This window comes from Nansenia antarctica (genome assembly GCF_963989245.1).
Source record: "Nansenia antarctica genome assembly, chromosome: 2".
Lineage (NCBI taxonomy): Eukaryota > Metazoa > Chordata > Actinopteri > Argentiniformes > Microstomatidae > Nansenia > Nansenia antarctica.
The window spans coordinates 30,472,812-30,494,545 of NC_137675.1; the positions used below are offsets into that span (position 1 = coordinate 30,472,812).

At 43.6% G+C, this 21,734-nt stretch overlaps 1 protein-coding gene across 1 annotated transcript; it reads left to right on the top strand.

Annotated features, from left to right (window-relative positions):
- Positions 1–9,798: 9,798 nt before the first annotated feature.
- LOC308150104 (protein NLRC3-like) lies at positions 9,799–18,722 on the top strand (the record flags this gene model as incomplete). Its single annotated transcript, XM_080522969.1, has 8 exons — positions 9,799–9,997; positions 10,562–12,386; positions 13,379–13,555; positions 14,031–14,207; positions 15,455–15,625; positions 17,345–17,518; positions 17,892–17,941; positions 18,163–18,722. The coding sequence occupies 8 exons, from the start codon at positions 9,799–9,801 to the stop codon at positions 18,720–18,722; spliced, it is 3,333 nt and encodes a 1,110-aa protein (XP_080379095.1).
- Positions 18,723–21,734: the final 3,012 nt, after the last annotated feature.

Below are 21,734 nucleotides of genomic sequence, written 5' to 3' on the forward strand. Positions count from 1 at the left end.
ATCGCTTTGGATTAAAATCGTCTGCTAAATGGCAACATTTAATTAATTAATTAATTAAAGTCACCCTAGCACCTAACCCTAGTTTTCCCACATGTACCGTAACATATATATATATATATATATATATAATATACAAATATAAATATATATATATTATTTTTTATTTTTTTAAATGTACATACTCATTCCTGAAAGTTTTTATTAAAGTGATCCCAACACGATTTATTAATTCGCAATTTTATTTTGAAGTCGTGAAACGCAACCCTAGGGCAGGAAGCAGGGTTGCCAGATGGGAGGCAGGGTTGCCAGATGAGGCGGGTTACCGTCGAATGGGCTACTTTTGACAGTGGTGTGCCGTCAGGGCCAGCAAGGCCTTCTCTGCTGGCCTAAACATCATCAGAATATACATTTTATTTTAATATATTTTTTCCACAAATATGTATTAATGATTCCCCATAGTCTATTCTCTTCATTTCATAGCTTTCCTCTTGGTTGCGCTGCTTCCAGTCTCCGATTGAGATTTGGAGGGCTGGCCTTTATGTTAGAGCTTTTATCCAATCAAAATGTGTTGCCAGGGGGCTCCAAAATCTGCCCGCCTGCACAAAAAACCGTGCCGCGGATACGACCTGTAACTTAACGTTGAACGAGAACACCTGTGGCGTTCCTAGTGGAAACCTACTTAGATTTCGAGTTGGTGAGCAATAGCAACAACGGCGCCTGCTGTAAGGCTCAATGATGTCAGCACCCAGCACGTCTGTTGATTGGATACGCACTATTGATACGCACTATTGATATTCACTATTGAGATGCGTAACTATGCCGGTAGATGTGGGATTTTTGAACACCTTTGGGGACACGCGAGTGGATTTACAGCTCAACGAACAAGTGTCACCCTTTCGTTGACTGATCGATAATACTGATCGATTGTGTCCTGTTTTTGGGTAAACAATAACTTTCATTTAGGGGACAGGATGAAAGCGCCGAGTCCACAAACAGAGGAAACTACGTTGAGCTTTTCTTGCTGAAAACAACCCAGATTTACATTACCACCTGTCCACAAACAAAGTGTTTACTGGGACGTCAGGCAAAATACAAAACGACCTGATTTTTGCTATTGCTGAAGTGATGGGAGAAGAGATCAAAATGGAGATTAAAAAGGCACCCTTTGTCGCTATTATGGTGGACGAGACGACAGACGTGGGTAATGTAGCGATCTTAAATATGTTAGTTTAACACTCTTCATTGTAAATGCGGATTTATTGATAAAAAATTCTTAGGAAATATTAATATAACTCTGTTGTACTTGTCTGACTATGTTAAGGTGATGCAACGCCCGGTTATACTGTGTTTCTGTCTAGTTTCTAGAGCCATGGCGTCATAACGATGGTATTAAGAGGTAGAATAATTCAGGTAGGAATGTGTCGGACATCACTGAAGGCCTAGGTGTGAAATGCACCGCCCGCCACTGACTTTTGATCACACTGAGCCGGGAAAAAATCACCTGGGGCGGGTTGGGCTGGATAAATAGCATTTAGGCGGTATCAAAATATCATTGCCTGAAAGTAAAAACATTTGTGAAGTTAAAACACACACCCTAGTAGCTACCTACAATGTGCAGGTTGTTTTTTATTTTACAAACATCATTGGCAACAGACATACAGTTTAGGGGGCAGGAGATGGGCACCTGCCCAATAGTAATCAGCGGTTTTCTGACAATAATATAGGTTTTGGGGCTGGGTTTTGGTGGATTTAGCGGTTGTTAGACTGTGGTTAGGCTGGAAAATGTCAATCCCATCTGGCAACCCTGGCAGGAACATCAGCAGGAAGTCAAGACAAAAGCATCCAAGCGTCTTGGAAGAAGTTTATTACGTTTATTCTGTCTTCACTTCCGTAAGTGATGATCACAATGTTTTCTCTTATTTGTTTTGCGGAAATTAGGACCAATTACCGAACGGAAATGTGTAGTAATTAGAATTAGTAAAGTCATTTTGATCGTCGTTTGATCATTTACATATTGGTGCAATTTACATGTCATTTTGCATACAGTTGTGATAACGTGTCTCAAGATTGTTGTGTGGGTGTATCGGACATATATCACACAGTAGTATAGGAACAGACAGCGTACTTTATTTCTCTTCTTCACTCAGCGCGGCACTACTTCTTCTTCTATTCATACATAGTACGTCTCACGTAACGCAACAGCGCCCTCTAGGGTCATCCTATTATAAAATATAGGCAAGTGCAGTGTAGGCCTATTGTGTGAACACAACATCTTCCCCTTTGCAACAAAGGATACTTCTGGTACTCTAACATGAGTATTCAACATAACATAGAACATTCACATACTACACTCTGCATAATGTATGTAACCCAAAATAACAATTAAACTTCCACAGATTAAGCATATCTTTACACTCACTTAGACATGACAAAGTCCCTAGTCCAACTAGGTGGATTTCTACTTCTGGTAGGTCTGAGTTGGGTACCTGTGTCAGAGTCCGGCGGTTTGTCAGTCCCTTGCTCAGTACAGTCCAGTGCATTGTCAGAGTCAGTACCTGGGGTCAACTCTGGCAGTGCAGATAAGCGTGAGGCGTTCCAGACTCTTCCATCATCCAGCAGGTAACTGTTTGAGCTTCTCCTGGTCACAACAGTCTTTGGTCTGGTGAACTTCAGTTCTCCTTTCTTTACTTTCCATGGCTTCCTAACCCGTACTTGGTCACCAGGCTGGAAGTCTGTTGCTTTGGCATGGCGGTGAGCATCTGTGTATTGTTTGGATTTGACTTGTTTTTGTTTCACTCTTTCACGCACAGCATGTCCATCCATGGAGGGTACAGGCATGTCTTTTATCACAAGCTTTGTTCTCATTCGTCGTCCGTGAAGCAGTTCTGAAGGGGATACTCCAGTGGTAGAATGAGGCGTTGCTCTGTAGTCCATCAGGAATGTTCTCAGAAACGGTTTCCACGGTTCTCCTTGGATCGATGCGGTCTGTAGGCAGTCTTTTATAACACGGTTAAATCTTTCAACTTCTCCGTTAGCTCTTGGATAGTAGACTGCTGATTTCAGGTGTGTAATCTCCCTCTTCTTTAGAAAGTCGGCAAACTCAGCGTAGACAAACTGAGGTCCATTATGTAAGAGCAAATTATTCAATAATGGCAGCCTGTTTCGTTTCAAGATGTATAAGAAAATATATTTAATATTCTTCTGCAGAAGGAGGAAGTTTACAGGTTCGTCAGACGCATCTGAACGATTCAAAGTTCCTCGTAAAAGTAAAGATCATTCATTTCATCTGAGTATTTATACAAACAGGTACCTTCAGGTAAGGGGTCCGCCCTCAGGTGAGGTTTAGACCAATCATGAGCAAAAGGTGTGGACCTGTACATTTGATGAAGATGATTATGATGAAGGCTAGGGGGGAAGCGGCCCCCACTTTCTCCCAGACAGACAAAAGGTGAAAACGGAACACAATGGCCACAACTGGTTCAGTCTGGTCTTAGAGCACTGGGTCTGGGGCAACACAAAGGTCCGAAACTGCTCTAGATGGTAGGGCAATCAGGTCTTTGTAATCATGTAAATGTGTCTATTGTCTTAGCCCATGTCAAGCCTCAAGTAGAGAAACTGGTTCTACTGTGTGACAACAGGAAATCATCTTCTACAGTCTGCTGCAGACATTCAACCCAAGATGATGTTTTTGATTCTTAAATGTAGCTTATTACATATAATAATTTTCTCTCACAATTATCACTGACCAGATCCTTTGGATTCCCCTCTCGAGAGAAGATAGTGGTGAGGAACTGGATGACCGTAGCGGTGTCGGTGCGGGGAGCGAAGGCTACTTCAGGCCATTTGCTATAGTAGTCCACCAATGTTATGGCAAACCTACAGTCAGCAGGTGCTATCTCGAATGGACCTACGATGTCCACTGACACCTTCTCCCAGGCAGCAGCTGGTAGAGGTACAGGATGAAGTGGAGCATCATGGGTAATGGTCGTTTTATCATTCTGTCGGCAGGTCGTACAGTTCTTCACGAGTGTCTCTATTTGAGAGTCCATTCTGTGCCACCAATACAGTTCTCTGAGGCGCTGTTTCGTCTTCACAATGCCTTGGTGGGTTTCATGAGCAATGTCAATGAGTCTCTTCTGCAATGACTCAGGCACAAGCAACCGATGAGTACCTCTGACGATGCAGTCCTCCATGACTGCAAGCTCATGTCGAATCAGGAAGTATGGTTGTAAGTCAGGATCAAGGGTGTTTTTCTTTGAGGGCCAGCCCTCCCTAATCTGTGCACGGAGCTTTGTGAGCACTGGACAGGTGCAGCTGGCAGACTGGAAGTCATCCTCGGAAATAGCACTCAGAGCAGAAATAATGGATGCAACAGACTCTACATTTTCTGCAAATGCAGCATCTGTTTCAGGAAGTGGGAGTCTAGATAGACAATCAGCAACATTATTCAGAGATCCTTTTCTGTATTCCACATCATAGTGAAACTCCATCAGGCGAGCAGACCACCTGGCGATCCGTAGGCCAGCACGGTTGTTCCCTTTTGTTGTCAGTAGTGTTGTTAGCGCTTGATGGTCAGTGCGCAAACGGAATTTCCTTCCCCAGAGCCATGTACGCCATTTCTCAGCGGACCAGACGCAGGCGAGCGCTTCCTTCTCAACGATCGAGTACTTCCCCTCAGCATCCGACAGACTGCGAGAAGCGAAGGCGACAGTCTGTTCTTCACCCTTGTTGTCTAGTTGAGTCAAAACGGCTCCAAGCCCATAGTCTGAAGCGTCTGTGGACACAACGGTAGGTTTGGTGGGGTCGAAAAGAGCTAATGCAGGGCTGTTCACAATCAGCTGTTTGACTTGGTCAAATCGTCCTTGTGCCACATCGTTCCATTGGAATGTACTGTTCTTTCGCAGTAGGGCTCTCAGGGGCTCCACAACAGCAGCGTAGTTCGGCACAAACTTACTGTACCAGGCTGTCAGACCCAGGAACGAGCGGAGTGTAGAAGGATCAGTAGGAGGCGGGGCCTTCAGGATTGCAGTTACATGAGTCATCTGGCAGGAGACCGTCCGGGCCAATCTTACAGCCAAGAAAGGTCAAAGTAGTTTGACGGAACTTGCATTTATCAACATTGAGTTTCAGTCCTGCGGTGTCGATCTTGTGCAGCACAGCCTTGAGATTGTCGTCGTGCACAGCTTCTGAAGATCCATAGATGATTACGTCATCGAGGTAGCATTGCACACCCTTGAGGACACTGAGAATCGTCGACATCATCTTTTGAAACGCGGCAGGGGCGGAGCTAAGTCCGTAAGGTACTCAGCGGTACCTGTACAGGCCTTCGTGCGTAATGAAAGCGGTGAGCCCTCTGCTTTCTTCATGCAGCTTCAGTTGGTGATAGGCAGATTTAAGATCCAGTGTAGAGAAAATTATGGATCCACGTAGCTCAGACAGTATGTCCTCGATCAACGGCAAGGGATAGCCATCAACAACCACAGCTTTGTTAGGTTCCCTTAGATCAACGCACATGCGGATGCCACCAGTCTTTTTCTGGGTGACTACAATTGGGGATACCCATTCAGATGCATCGACTCTCTCAATGATTCCATTTTCCTCCAGGTTCTTCAGTTCACTTGTCACAGCGTCACGGACTGAAAGCGGTAAGCGTCTGAGCTTTTGCTGTACTGGCTTCACGTCTGGCTTTACCTTGACCTTATGTACAAAGTTTTTTGCACATCCAAACGCAGCTGGAGTTCCATCTTGTTGTTTGCAAGCCGTAGCGGAGGCTTTGGTTTGGTGGAGGGTTGCGCAGACAGTAGCTGTCTCGGTTATCAACTGTCCACCTTTTATCTGTAACTCAAGAGCAGTCACAAGGTCCAAACCTAGTATAGGAGTTCCCGTTTTTACTATGTAAAAGTCTGTAGTTGCACACTTGTCCCGGAAAGTAATGTCAGCAGTAAGACATCCTAGCACATCCAACTTCTCTTTAGAATAGGTAACAAGTTGCACCTTAGGTTCACTTAGCCTACTCAAACTAAAATGATCCCTGTATACATTCTCAGGCAGTATAGAAACACCAGACCCTGTATCAACAAGTAGCTCAATCGTAACAGTCTGTGCAGTAGGTGCAGTAATAGTAGTAGCACACATCAACTTATTCATGTCATAACCATTTCTCACAGATAAAAAACACAAATTTCAGGCACAACAACTTCATTTACAGACTTAGCAGAGGATTTGCATACTCTAGAAAAATGTCCCATTTTTCCACATGTCTTACATTTGCATTCTTTTGCAGGGCAGGATTTATCATTGGCAAGATGGCTTTCTGACCCACAGCGGTAGCAGGTGGTGTGAGTCCCGTCCATTTTAGGCTTGCCTCGGTTTGGCTTGAAATTGCCTGCCTTCATTTTCACGTGAACGGCAGCCACATCCCTAGTGTCAGCAATGGCTTTGGCGTCAGCTATGGCAGCTTCAGTGCGCCTCGCTACATACAGAGTTCTGTCCAATGTCAGAGTCTCTTCCATTAACAGTCTTTCACGTATGCGCGGATTGTTTGTCTTCTCTACAATCTGATCGCGCAGCAGTTCATCCTGCATGGCGCCAAACCCACATTGTTTAACGAGCTCGCGCAGGGCTGCAACATAGTGATCCGTGGACTCACCGACAGCTTGTGCTCGTTGCCGAAAACGGTACCTTTCGGCGACAACATTCACTTTCGGAGAGAAGTATTTCCTCAAAGCACTCACAGTTCCAGTGTAGTCATCAGTAGCGAGTGGCAAGGTGCTGTAGATTCGTTGTCCTTCTGTTCCTAAGCAGTGAATGATCAGGGCTCTCTTCCTCTCGACGGCAAAGTCTTGCCCCCCGATAGCTAGCAAGTAGTTGTCAAACAACCTTATCCACGCATCAAATGCTATCTTCGGTTCACCTGGGCACTCCAGGAACGCGGCAGGAGGTTGCAAGGAAAGTAAAGCCATCTCCTCTTCTTCACTACTACTCTCGTCGCCACTTTGTTGTGTGGGTGTATCGGACATATATCACACAGTAGTATAGGAACAGACAGCGTATATAACTGCTCCCGTCTGGTGTTCTTCTGATAGACAAGCAACCCACGATTCTGATACTGATGTTCTTTATTTTGTGTGCACACCGTACACACAAACACCGTGAAAAACTGCAATGTGAAACAAAGCACCAATTACACATTGAAACCAAAATGAGGCCACGCCGAGTCGGCTGCCCACTCAACACACCAGCCACCCCTTCAGCCAGCACGGCGTTCCGACATCACATACATGTGAGAAATTACTTCAAATCAAAATGCACAGTCAAACAGTGACAAACAAAACAACGACATACCGTGTGCGCCTTCTATTCAGAACCTCAGGAGTAGCTAGAATAGTTATATACCGTCTTAAACATCAAACTACTCTTCATGACAGTGACGGAAACCCTTACACGTTCAGCTGCTGTTAATATATACGCATCTAGTCTTATCGCGAGACCACAGTACGTGAACAGTGAGGTGACGTCAACACGTACAAGTTTAGATAAACAAAATAAACAATAATTGTACAACAATAACATATACATTTCTATAAAGAATCTTTTTACATTTAAGAAAATAAGAACATTATTATTACATCTTTACTATGACAGTTACAGCGTACTTTATTTCTCTTCTTCACTCAGCGCGGCCCTACTTCTTCTTCTATTCATACATAGTACGTCTCACGTAACGCAACAGCGCCCTCTAGGGTCATCCTATTATAAAATATAGGCAAGTGCAGTGTAGGCCTATTGTGTGAACACAACAAAGATGAGATGAGATGAGATGAGATAACGTTTATTGCCATTTATGCATACACATTAAGCATACACATATAGGAATTTGATTTGGCGTTACAGTAAGAGCATTTCTAAATGCAATGCAAACAAAACACAGGACAGACAGCAGTGCAGACAGAACACAACAAACTGTAAAACCATAGCTGCCATGTGCGGCGCCATTAAGTTAGATAGTTAGTGAGTCGTTAAGTTAGATAACCAAGTGAGTCGCGCCCTTGGTGTCGTGGGCAGCCTACCTTTTTATGTTTTTACTAAACTGGTGAAACATTGAAAGGCAGATTGAAAGATTATTTATTACCTACGTCAGGATAGATACACATACCTGTCAACATTGGGATTTGAAAATAAGGGATATTTCCCCCAAAATAAGGCAAAATAAGGGATATCCCCCTGCGCACCCCCGGGTCATCCTCTCCCCCCCCCCCACCATCCACAAACCATACCCCTTACATTTAGACTGTACACACAGTCAATCCTAACATCACCACTAGACAACCAGAGGATACCCCTTACATTTAGACTGTACACACAGTCAATCCTAACATCACCACTAGACAACCATAGGATATCCCTTACATTTAGACTGTACACACAGTCAATCCTAACATCACCACTAGACAACCATAGGATACCCCTTACATTTAGACTGTACACACAGTCAATCCTAACATCACCACTAGACAACCATGGGATACACCTTACATTTAGACAAAGCTATACACTGTCAATCAAAAATTACGAACGCAGCCCAAGAAACGAGAGGAGACAAGTCAACTCTGACATGGATATAGCGATTGTGCGCATGCGTCTAACGTCTAACAATTAAGTGTTAAATTATATTTTATTATAGGTTAAAAATACGGGAGATTTACGGGAAAATATTTAAACGGGAGCACAGCGGGAAAGAAAGGTAAAATACGGGAGAATCCCGGGAAAAACGGGAGGGTTGACAGGTATCTAAGATACATGACATTAGGCCATGTTGCCTTTTTAAAAGCACGTTTGAAACGGAATCATATAATGTTGTAATCCCGTCAATATCGAAGCTCTTCTGCTAAATTGAGATGGCTAATTGGAGTGGCTTTATTTCGCTATTGATATTATGCAACGTAAATGTTTACATGCGTAAATGTCTGTTTATATGTTATATATTATATTTAGTTGCATGCATGTGTATAAATGATATATTGCATTATAGTTACTGAAACAAATGACATATTATGTATTGTATTTATAGTACATTTATAGTGTCTCAAACTCATTATGAAATTACTCGCTGGTTTCATAGATCTGAATCTCTGAACGATGGAGAGCACAGACTGCAGTCAGAGGAGAGAAGAAGGGGGGGGAGAAAAGAGCTTGAACAGTGGAGAAGCGCCCACTGACCGAAGGTGAGAGAGGCAGTTCCCTGAAACACTCCTTGAGGAAAAGTTTGGTGTTGTAGTACCAGGATGAGGACATAGGGGGCAGTGTGGGAGAAGGAAAGGCGCTGCCTCGAATGGAATCACTTTTTAGTCCTGCTGTACGTAGCATCTTTACTAAGAGGTTGTACAACCTCGAGTGGATTGTTGCTTTTGCAGAAATAAACAGATTTCTCTATGATGATGTGGGTATGTGACACAAGATTCCCCCTCCACACAACATATGATATATTAATAAAACTACTATGTCCTGTTGCAGACCCTCCCACTCCCCTGACAGACTGACGTTGAGGGATTCCGCTGAGAGAGAGAAGAGAGGTGAGGAAAGAGTTAAATGTAAAGCTTCTCTTCATGAATTACTTACCTGTTTACCATAGTTAGCCCTCCTGTTATACACCTTTACAGGTCTAATTGAAATGTGTGTGTGTGTGTGTGTGTGTGTGTGTGTGTGTGTGTGTGTGTGTCTAACATGTCAGTGTTCTTTTCTACTCTAGAAGCTGATTTTGTGGACAATCACAGGGATGTTCTTATTCAGAGGGTTTCCATGGTGATGCCCATAGCAGATGTCCTGCTCCAGAGAGGTATGCTCCATGGTGAGGAGTACTCTAACATCGATGCTGCCAACACCAGCCAGAAACAGATGAGGGAGCTGTACACGTCCTTACACTCAGGAGGAGTCAAAGTCAAGTCAGCCTTCTACAGGATCCTCCAGGAGAAAGATCCTTATCTGGTCCAAGATCTGGGTAAGATCTCTCTCTATCTCTCTCTATCTCTCTCTCTCTCTCTCTCTCTCTCTCTCTCTCTCTCTCTCTCTCTCTCTCTCTCTCTCTCTCTCTCTCTCTCTCTCTCTCTCTCTCTCTCTCTCTCTCTCTCTCTCTCTCTCTAATAGTCAGTAATTGAACTCACATCTAAGCTACTACAGTACCTGAATAATAACATGAGAATACGAAGACACTAAATAAAGACCTTGAGTGAACTGTAAGAATCTACATTACCTCTTCTATTGCAGCGGCGACTGTCTGTACAGATGTGGACAGTGATGGACAGACCAGGAGCACTGGGCAGAAGACAAGTATGTTTGAACTGGAGCAGAGAATAGGGTGTTATCATCGTACATCACACGCACACACACACACACACACACACACACACACACACACACACACACACACACACACACTCTAGGAAAAGTTAGGTTGACCTTCATTACACTTACCGTACATTGGCTTTTTGATTCTCAGCAGTTTCCGCTGCACATTTACTGTAACCTTGCTAATTGGAAGTACGTTTTGCCCTTTTCCTTGCAGGTAATGACATCCTCCAGAGGGTCAAACAGGAGCATAAAGCCAGGCTGATTGAGAAGTTTAGCTACATATCTCAGGGTACGGCGGGGACTGAGAGTGAGAGTAAAATTCCCCTTGACAGCATCTACACAGAGCTCCACATCACAAAAGGCGAGAGTGAAGGGGTTAATAATGAACACGAGGTTCGGCAGATTGAATATAAAACCAGGAGTAAAACATCACCTGACACTCTGATCAACATCGATGACATCTTCAAGCCCTTGCCAGGAGAGACAAACCTCTCACCTGGACAAAAGAGAAAAGTGCAGACAGTCAAAACTGTGCTGACCACGGGCATCGCTGGCATTGGAAAAACTGTCTCTACGAGTAAGTTCATCCTTAACTGGGCAAAAGGAGAAGCCAACGAGGATATAGATTTCATCTTTGTGCTGCCTTTCAGAGAGCTGAATTTGACTGAAGATCTTCTAAGTCTTCATGGGTTTCTGAATGACTTCCACCCTGAACTTTCAGAGATTGAAGACGCAAAGGTATTTGCTAACTGTAAAGTTTTGTTCATCTTCGACGGTCTGGATGAAAGCAGACTTAAGTTAGATTTCCCTAAAAACAAGAGGGTAACCGATGTTACAAAGACATCATCAGTGGATGTACTGCTCACAAACCTCATCAAGAGGAACATGCTCTCCTCTGCCCTGATCTGGATCACCTCCCGACCAGCAGCAGCCAAACTTATCCCCCGTCAGTACATCGACCGGGTGACCGAAGTACAAGGGTTCAGTGACCCACAGAAAGTGGAGTACTTCAGAAAGCAATTCAGAAATGACGAGAACCTGGCTAACAGAATCATCTCACATGTACAGCAAATGAGGAGCCTCCACATCATGTGTCACATACCTGTCATGTGTTGGATTACTGCTATGGTTCTAATGCACATGTTGAGTGAAAATGAGAGTGAGGAGATCCTCACAACTCTGACTGAGATGTACATACACTTCCTGCTCATTCAAACAGAGCTGGCAAATGACAAATACCAGCAGGAAAATGAAATGGATACGATCTTGGAATCAAAGAAAGACTTGCTTCTGAAACTAGGGCAGTTGGCGTTTGAACAGTTAGAGAAGGGAAAACTCATATTCTATGAGGCCGACCTGAAGAAATGTGGTATTGAGGTCAGTGAGGCTACAGTCTACTGTGGATTGTGCACCGAAATCCTAAAGGTGGAGCATGGGATGTATAAAAAGAAGGTGTACTGCTTTGTGCACCTGAGCTTTCAGGAGTTCCTTGCTGCTCTGTACGTGTTCCACTGCTGTGTGAGCAAGAACATCAAAGCACTGGAGTCTTTCCTGGAGGATGTGTCTACAGAGCTTCCCTTGCATGAGTTGCTGAAGAAGATGGTGCGCAAAACCTTACTGAGCAAGAATGGACACCTGGACCTGTTCCTCCGCTTCCTTCTTGGCATCTCGCTGGAGTCCAATCAGACTCTTTTAGAAGGTCTTCTGCCACAGACAGAGAACAGTTCAGAGACTGTTGAGGAAATGAGGAAATACCTCAGGAACCCTGATGAAGAGGATATCTCACCTGACAGGTTCATCAATCTTCTCATCTGCTTGACTGAGATGAAAGACAGTTTAGTTCACGAGGACATTCAGAAGTTCCTTATGTCACAAAAGCGAGAAGAAGAAGATCTCTTACCTGATCACTATACCGCACTGGCCAATGCTCTTCTCATGTCAAACGGTGTGCTGGATGAGATTAACATGAGGAAGTCCAACATACCAGGGGAGGGGTGTGAGAGACTGATACCAGCTTTGAGGAATTTCAGAAAGTCAAGGTAAGAATTAATGTCAAACAAACTGTGAAGATCTACTTTGAAATGTATGAGGAACAGATTGTTTTCAGGATTCACCAGGATTCAATTGAGGACCTCGGCCCCTGACAGAGTCGATATCGGACATACAAATGAAATCAAATTGTATTTGTCACGTATACGTCGCATACAGTCGTTGATGTTGTGATCTTGCTCCTCGATCAACACCAGTCAACAACAATCAACGAATCAACAACAACATATAATATAGTAAAATAAAACAGTGACGTAGTAGTGGGGTCGGGGTGGGAGGTAGGGGGGAGGTGGAGGGGGGTTAGGGGGGAAGGTTGAGGGGGGTGCAGACTGTTGAGTCATTTCAGCAATGGTGAGGGTTCGTAGTTGATGCAAGATTCAACAAGTTAGTGAAGAGTGTTTAGTTTTAGGTCATGTTCTCACATGAAAATCCGAATCATGACCCAGAGCAAGTGGATGAGTTTGCAACATTGTTGCATAAATTATTTCTCTGATTTGCGTTCTCACAGCCCTTCATGTAAACGAAGTAACATACGCAATCGAAGCAACAGACGTGGTAGTTGACATTTTTAAAATTGCCTGTTTGTCCTGCTCTTATCCAGATCAACACGCATGCGCTGTTGTTTTCCTATGGACAGCCTCGATGCATCTTTCTAATCGGAGCGAAACCACCCTTTTCAAGCGGAGCATCTGTCGGCCGTTTGCTCCGGGAGCGACTTCGAATGCGCGTTCTCACAGCTCCAAACGACGCAGAGCAAAGCTAATTTTATCCTAAACTCCGATTCCAAGTGAAGCAAATGTTCTAGTGAGAACACACCCTAAAAATGTGTCTATGTATCTGAGTTGTATCTGAATATACTGTAGCAGGCGATAAATACAACACACAGCCCTCACCATGTTACCAGTGGTTAAGTCCAGTACATGACCTACACTTCTGTACTTCATACTCTGTATGAATTATGTTTTCTGTTTTATATCTTCAGACTGTCTTCAATTGATGTCCCGGATGAGTGCATGGAGTCACTGACCTCCATTCTCAAATCAGCAGACTCACACCTGAGAGAGCTGGACTTCAGCTTCCATTGCATGTATGGTGAGAGGGAGCTGAAGGCGTTATGTGCTGCTATGACAGGACCTGACTGTAAACTGCAGACTCTCAGGTCGGTGATTTTAAAGTGGCCTTTACATGATGGAACTCAAATATATATATAAATATTAAATATGTAATATTTATTTTAATATTACATTTTTACATTTACATTTTTGGCATTTAGCAGACGCCTTATTCCAAAGCGACTTACTTACAATCGATACATTTGACTAAGCAAGTGAATCATCAATCCACCAGTCGTAGCAGGAAGAGTAATCTAGCTCAGGCCAGGGGCCATTGGCAGTCTCAGTGATAGAAGGAAGACATATTTGTATTTTATTTTTTACTATAATTTTTTAAATCTTAATTTATTATAATTATTAGACAGCTTGTCAGGGTGAAATTTAAATGTTATTTTATGTTAATTATGTGTATTATACTGTATATGAGATAACAATAATATGTATATACATTTTAACAATTCATATTTAATATAATTTTATTCTAATATTTATATACACATATCATTTTCTCTCTTACTGCAGACTGTCTGATTTTAAACTCACCCCTGTGGATTGTGAATCACTGGCCGCCGTTCTCCAATCAGCAGACTCACCCCTCAGAGAGCTGCACCTGAAGACGATGAACCGGGAGGATGAGGACAGACTGAGTGTTCTCTTTGCTGCCCTGAAAGATCCACACTGTAATATACAGACACTAAGGTCAGTAGCACACTGTAATATACAGACACTAAGGTCAGTAGCACACTGTAATATACAGACACGAAGGTCAGTAACACACTGTAACATACAGACACTCAGGTCAGTAGCACACTGTAATATACAGACACTCAGGTCAGTAGCACACTGTAATATACAGACACTAAGGTCAGTAACACACTGTAACATACAGACACTAAGGTCAGTAGCACACTGTAATATACAGACACTCAGGTCAGTAGCACACTGTAATATACAGACACTAAGGTCAGTAACACACTGTAACATACAGACACTAAGGTCAGTAACACACTGTAATATACAGACACTCAGGTCAGTAGCACACTGTAACATACAGACACTAAGGTCAGTAACACACTGTAACATACAGACACTAAGGTCAGTAGCACACTGTAATATACAGACACTCAGGTCAGTAGCACACTGTAATATACAGACACTCAGGTCAGTAACACACTGTAACATACAGACACTCAGGTCAGTAGCACACTGTAACATACAGACACTAAGGTCAGTAACACACTGTAACATACAGACACTAAGGTCAGTAGCACACTGTAATATACAGACACTAAGGTCAGTAGCACACTGTAATATACAGACACTAAGGTCAGTAACACACTGTAATATACAGACACTAAGGTCAGTAGCACACTGTAATATACAGACACTAAGGTCAGTAGCACACTGTAATATACAGACACTCAGGTCAGTAGCACACTGTAACATACAGACACTCAGGTCAGTAACACACTGTAATATACAGACACTCAGGTCAGTAGCACACTGTAACATACAGACACTCAGGTCAGTAACACACTGTAATATACAGACACTCAGGTCAGTAGCACACTGTAATATACAGACACTCAGGTCAGTAGCACACTGTAATATACAGACACTCAGGTCAGTAGCACACTGTAATATACAGACACGAAGGTCAGTAGCACACTGTAATATACAGACTCTAAGGTCAGTCATTCTTTGTGGGGTATTCACATGATGAACCCAAAGGTGGATATGTTTTTGGACTCTAAGAGGGTAGATTGTCACCAGTCATAGTGGCTTACTGGGCAGAGTATGTATTTGTTTTGAACTAACAAGTAAAACATATGTTAGTTACACTGTCTTTAACCTATTGGGATATTACTCTCTTGTGATATTGTTCTCTTTGTACTCTCCCCTACTTGTTACTCAGCTTTCCCAACATGTTTCAATCTCTCATTTAGTTTGAACAGCTGTTTCCTGACAGAGACATGTTATGAGGCGTTAGCCTCAGCTTTGAGCTCAAACTCACACCTGAGAGCGTTGGACTTGAGTTACAACAACCTGGGTGATCCAGGAATGAAGCTGCTCTCTGCTGGTCTGATGAGTTCAGACTGTAAACTGAAGATATTGAGGTCAGTACTTTATAATTCATATATATATATAATATATATATATATATATATGTGTGGTGGCCTGGGAAAACCCGTCGGATGTCGCTGGCGTTCGTTTGTGGCAAAGAGCAAAAATAGACGGAAATCGCGATTTTGCCGATTTTGATATTATGTGCAGGGGTGCACATAACTGGTGCGCCAGTGCGCATGCGTCGCCAAAATGCATGCTGCGCGGCAGATCAGCTCCATGAAGGCGCTTTTGCGCACCAACAGCTGGGTCCAAGAAGCCCCACTAAGTAACTATTTGCCGTCCCCTCAGCCGAAGGCGCGACGAGTAATCCATCACGACGACCACGGCGACTCCCCTCACGAAAACATTCGGAAAGTATCGTAACTCGTACTTTCATTCCGCGTATCGTGTATCGCACGGTTATCTCGCCGACACGTGAAAATTCAGTCCCGAACGACTCGTCGCTAAAAGGAAAAACAACACCAAGGGACACGTTTCTTTTCTCTGAAGCTTTCAAACGTTCAGAGGTTTGTTTTACAGCTTCATTATCGCACCTAGACCCCTGACCCAGGGAATATGGTTGGGAATTCTATTAGAAAAAAGAAGAAAAAAAAGACTTTGTTGCACAATCAAAATAACGAGCTATTTAAAGTGATGGCCTACAACATCCTCTACCATGGTTGAAATTGAGGACAGTGATAACTTACAGCAGTCAAGAGAGCAGTGATGATGATGATTAAGCTTGTAGCATAAGTAAATGCTTAGGCTGTAACTTTTTGTTGAAAAGTTGATTTCAGTGTTTACAGAACAGAGCAGTGCTTAAAGAGATGTCAGTTGATTTCATTGTGTTTAAAGGAGTCTGACAGACTTTCATGCTTAAAGAGCAGTCATTTGATTTTGCATTTGTTTATTTTGTTTTGCACACAATCATTTGTTCGTTCATCTTTATTTATGAATAAATGTCGTTTTGCTAATATAAGTTATCCATGTATCCCTTTTTCATCCATCCTGTGGGACGGGTCGTGACTCGCGAGCTCGGGGAGCACCAAGCAGCATCCCTAGGTGCTCCTCTGAGCACTGGCCCCAAAAAGTTATGTGCACCCCTGATTATGTGGTATTCTAGTACTTTGAACTCCATACTACATTATGGTGAATAAACATTTTAAGAAAACAAAAGAGAAAGTACTTGTTTTATACCGACGAGGCGAGCAGACTAACACCGCATCACAAGCAGACAAACGAGACTGGCCGATCTGCATAGGCTCCTCCCCCGACCCGGAGGAGAAAGGAGTCGGGGGCAGCATGGGGGCAGCATTTCTTACCTTTCACTTTTTTTGACATGATACATTAAAATGCTCATAACTTTTTAAAATAAAGGGCTATCTCAGTCATTCAACCAGTTATGAATAGCTGAGAACTTCTAATTTATGGAAATATTAAAAAATGAAAATGTCAAAATGCCACCATGTGAAGGGTTTTCCCAGGCCACCACACATATAATATATATATATTATTTAATTAATATACTGGACGTGATTAGTTGTAACGAGATGTAACCATCACCACAGCATCTGTGTATGTTTATTATTATTGTTAATTTATCTAAGAGTGAGCTAAATTGAATGAACAAACATTTAGCTTAGCATTTTACATTTTACAATGTTTAAGTTTATATTTGTTTCTTCAAATAAATGTTTTGATAAAGTCAGTGACTTGACCTCTCTCTGCAGGCTGTCATTCTGCAGAGTCACAGAGGAAGGCTGTGCTTCTCTGGCTTCAGCTCTGAGGTCAAACCCCTCCCACCTGAGAGAGTTGGACCTGAGCTTCAATCACCCAGGAGACTCGGGAGTGAAGCTGCTCTCTGATAGGCTGGAGGATCCACACTGCAGTCTGCAGAAGCTCAAGTTAGTATCATTGGCAACATTTATTTGACCCTCAAACTTTTCTGAGCAAGTTGTTGTGGACATTATGCATTTTTTGGACAGAAATATTATATTATTATATTATTACAGCCCCTGTGTTGGTCTAGGAAAGCCTCATAGAGCCTTTACTTTATCATTCTCATACTTGATTAAGTAATCAGAAAATTAATAAGACCACTATACTTTCTTCAATTTATCGTCTTTGAGTGTCTAGAAAAGCGCTATATAAGTCTAATGTATTATTATTATTATTATTATTATTATTATTATTATTATTATTATTATTATTATGGACTGCACTTCATACATGGGCTGTGTGTGTCACTCACTGTGTGTTCTTCTGCCTCTACCACAGTGTGGATCATGATGAAGACTTCTGGGTAAAACCACAGCTGCTCAAGAAGTGTAAGTCTTTGTTATGAGGAGTTAAGTTTGGCCAAAGACATCCACACAAACAATGATCACTAACACACACACACACACACACACACACACACACACACACACACACACACACACACACACACACACACACACACACACACACATACACACACACACACAGTGTACACACAAGGTCTGATCCAGCCAGTTCTCTCTCTCATTACCCCTTTTCTCATCCACAGACGCCTGCGATCTCACACTGGACCTGAACACGACACACAGAAACCTCTCTCTGTCTGAGGGGAACAGAAGGGTGGAGTGGGTGAAAGCCAAGCAGCCGTATCCTGACCACCCAGAGAGGTTTAGGACCGTGGAACAGGTGCTGTGCAGAGAGGGTCTGACTGGGCGCCATTACTGGGAGGTGGAGTATAGTGGGGACGAGGTTCAGATAGGAGTGACGTACAAAGGCATCGGCAGAAAAGGAGTGGATCCTTTGACGCGGCTCGGGTGCTTCGACAAATCTTGGTGTCTAAACGTGAACGACACGGAAGTAATTGACATTACCCACAGCTTAAATGAGCTGAATGAAACACTCGTCAAGCTCCCGATGAAAGACTCCAACCAAACCTTCAGAACAGGAGTGTATCTGGACTGGCCGACGGGCGTTCTGTCCTTCTACGACGTCTCCTCCTCTGACGCGATGACCCACCTGCACACCTTCAACACCGTGTTCTCTGAACCCCTCTACCCGGCGTTCAGGGTTCCAAGCGAGTCCTCGCTGTCCCTGTGTCAGGTCGGGTAGGGTCTCCATGGAAACCCGCTGACACTACTGTTCAGTCACATGACAGTGTGTTGATCACGGGGGCGTCATGACCCGACATGTACTGTACGTGTTGTAAATAAAAACTGGTTGTTCAATGTTTACGTTGTGTCATTCAGGAGGACCCAACACTCCTGTCTCTGTCTGATGATGTCAGAGGTTAAAGGTTGAAGGATCAAAAGAAATGTCTCTATGATGATCGTGTGTGTGTGTGTGTGTGTGTGTGTGTGTGTGTGTGTGTGTGTGTGTGTACCTCAACCAACAGAGGGTTTTTATCAGTAACTGACAGACAGCATTGCTACTGTATGCAATTGTTTTTCTTGTTTTTTATGATGTTACAAACTGTTGGTCTTGGTAAGTCTTATGTTTTTGGCTATATTTTTCGGTTATCTCTGCCTCATAACATTCATTCTCATTCATTCATAGATGATCTCACAGTCCCAGTAGCCGACAGCAGACAAGGCAGTGAATACAAATCATTTTAGTGATCCTAAAACTGTTGTTTGTTATATAGAGTGTGCTTTTCAACACATAAAAAAAAAAGGAAAACACATTTAAGGGTTTTGGTCATTTGCGCGACTTCAGAATTGCCGGCATGCATGCAGACCTTTTCACCACACCGTGCCACATGTATGGTCCCAGCGGGAATTGAACCCACAACCTACGTCCAGCATTCTGTATGTGCACTGTATAGGCCTATGCAATAACCCTTCAAGAGACAATGAATATATTGTTTATGAACTGAAGTATACTTTAAGCGTGCTGAAAACATTCTGGTAAATGTCCAAATCTACGGTTAGAACTCTCTACCCAACCACCACTATCAAGGCTGCTTACAGCGAAATCAAAAAACAACAGAGAGAGATGGCTTTGTCATTATTTATTCACCAAATATAAACTCTTCCACCATGTATTTTTACACCCATAAACATTAAAAAGACAGTAGCAACCAAACACACAGATATAAACAATAACATAGATTCATCAAATAGAAACTTCCACCAAGGACTTCTGTGTACAGCAGAGAAACATTCATTGCAGTAAAATAACACAGTAACAACACATTTTTATCAGATCCCCTTTAAACCCATAAACAAGCAAACACACAGCTATAAACAATAACTGAGAAACAACGATGAATAATAGTTCCTGAATTTCAATATTACAGTAACATATGAGCCAAGAACCTTGAAGTGATCCTGGACAACCGCCTATCCTGTGCAGAGAACATCACAGCGACAGCACGCTCCTGCAGATTCTTTCTTTACAACATCAGAAGGATACGATCATTCCTTACCAGAGAGGCAGCGCAACTCTTGACCCAGTCACTGGTCATCTCCCGCCTTGACCACTGCAACCCACTTCTGGCCGGGCTCCCCACCTCCGCCATCAGACCTCTGCAGGTCATCCAGAATGCTGCTGCCCGTCTGGTGTTCAACCTCCCCAAATATTCTCATGTTACCCCCCTCCTACGCACCCTGCACTGGCTCCCGATAGCAGCTCGCATCAGATTCAAGACCCTGGTGCTTGCCTACCAGGCAGCAAAAGGGACAGCCCCTGCCTACCTGCAAGCGGTCATGTCTTCACTACACTGGCTTCCCGCTGGTGGAATGAGCTTCCCACAGCTATCAGAACTGCAGAGTCACACCCCATCTTCCACCGGAGACTGAAGACCCATCTCTTCAGGTTACACCTTAACTGCTCCTCCTGAGACATCTACTACCCCCCAGCATTGTGTCTCCTAAGGCACCTGCTTTCCCCAATACTGTGTCTCCTAAGATTTCAACTTCCCCCCCTTGTATTGTTTCTCCTGTGTGTATATAAAAAAAAAATGTCTTACTATCACGACGAATGGCCGCTGGCCTGAGCTAGATTACTTTTCCTGCTCCGACTGGTGAATTGATGATTCACTTTCTTGGTCAAATGTATCGATTGTAAGTCGCTTTGGAATAAGGCGTCTGCTAAATGCCATAAATGTAAATGTCAATGATGGTTGGTTATTGGGTATGCACAGTTAAATCAACCATGATTCTTTTGAAGGATGTTAGTATAGACATTTCTGCGAGCGAGAAAGAGAGAAAGAAAGTGAGAGAAAGAAAGAGACAGAGAAGAAAGGAAGATGATGATGGAAGATGACCTGGCAGCAAACTGCTAAAGCTGACTTTAACACCAGACCAGGGCTCACAAAGAAGGAAGCATCAAAAGTAGTCAGAGACGAGACAAGATGGAAGGACTAAGTGGAGGACTTGTCAGACATGTAGTCACAAACGGCAACAACGCCTATAACTGCTACTGCCACTACACATGCAGGGAGCCAGGCTCCTGCTCTCATTGCAACAGCACCAACAACTCTTATAACTGGTCCTGCTGCTGCCAATACACCTGCATGGATCCTGGCCCCTGCTACCACTGCGACAGCACCAACTGTTACTGCTGCTGCCAATACACCTACAGGGAGCCAGGCCCATACTGCCCCTGCGACAGAACCAACAATGCTTATAACTGATCCTGCTGCTGCCACTATAGCTGAAGAGAGCCAGGACCCTACTGCCCCTGCGACAGCACTAACTGATCCTCCTGCTGCCCCTGCGACAGCACTAACTGATCCTCCTGCTGCCACTGCGACAGTACCAACTGATCCTGCTGCTGCCAATACACCTGAAGAGAGCCAGGCCCCTACTGCCCCTGCGACAGCACTAACTGATCCTCCTGCTGCCCCTGCGACAGCACTAACTGATCCTGCTGCTGCCACTGCGACAGTACCAACTGATCCTGCTGCTGCCAATACAGCTGAAGAGAGCCAGGCCCCTACTATCCCTGCGACAGAACCAACAATGCTTATAACTGATTCTGCTGCTGCCACTATACCTGAAGAGAGCCAGGACCCTACTGCCCATACTGCCACTGCGACAGCACTAACTGATCCTCCTGCTGCCACTGCGACAGTACCAACTGATCCTGCTGCTGCCAATACAGCTGAAGAGAGCCAGGACC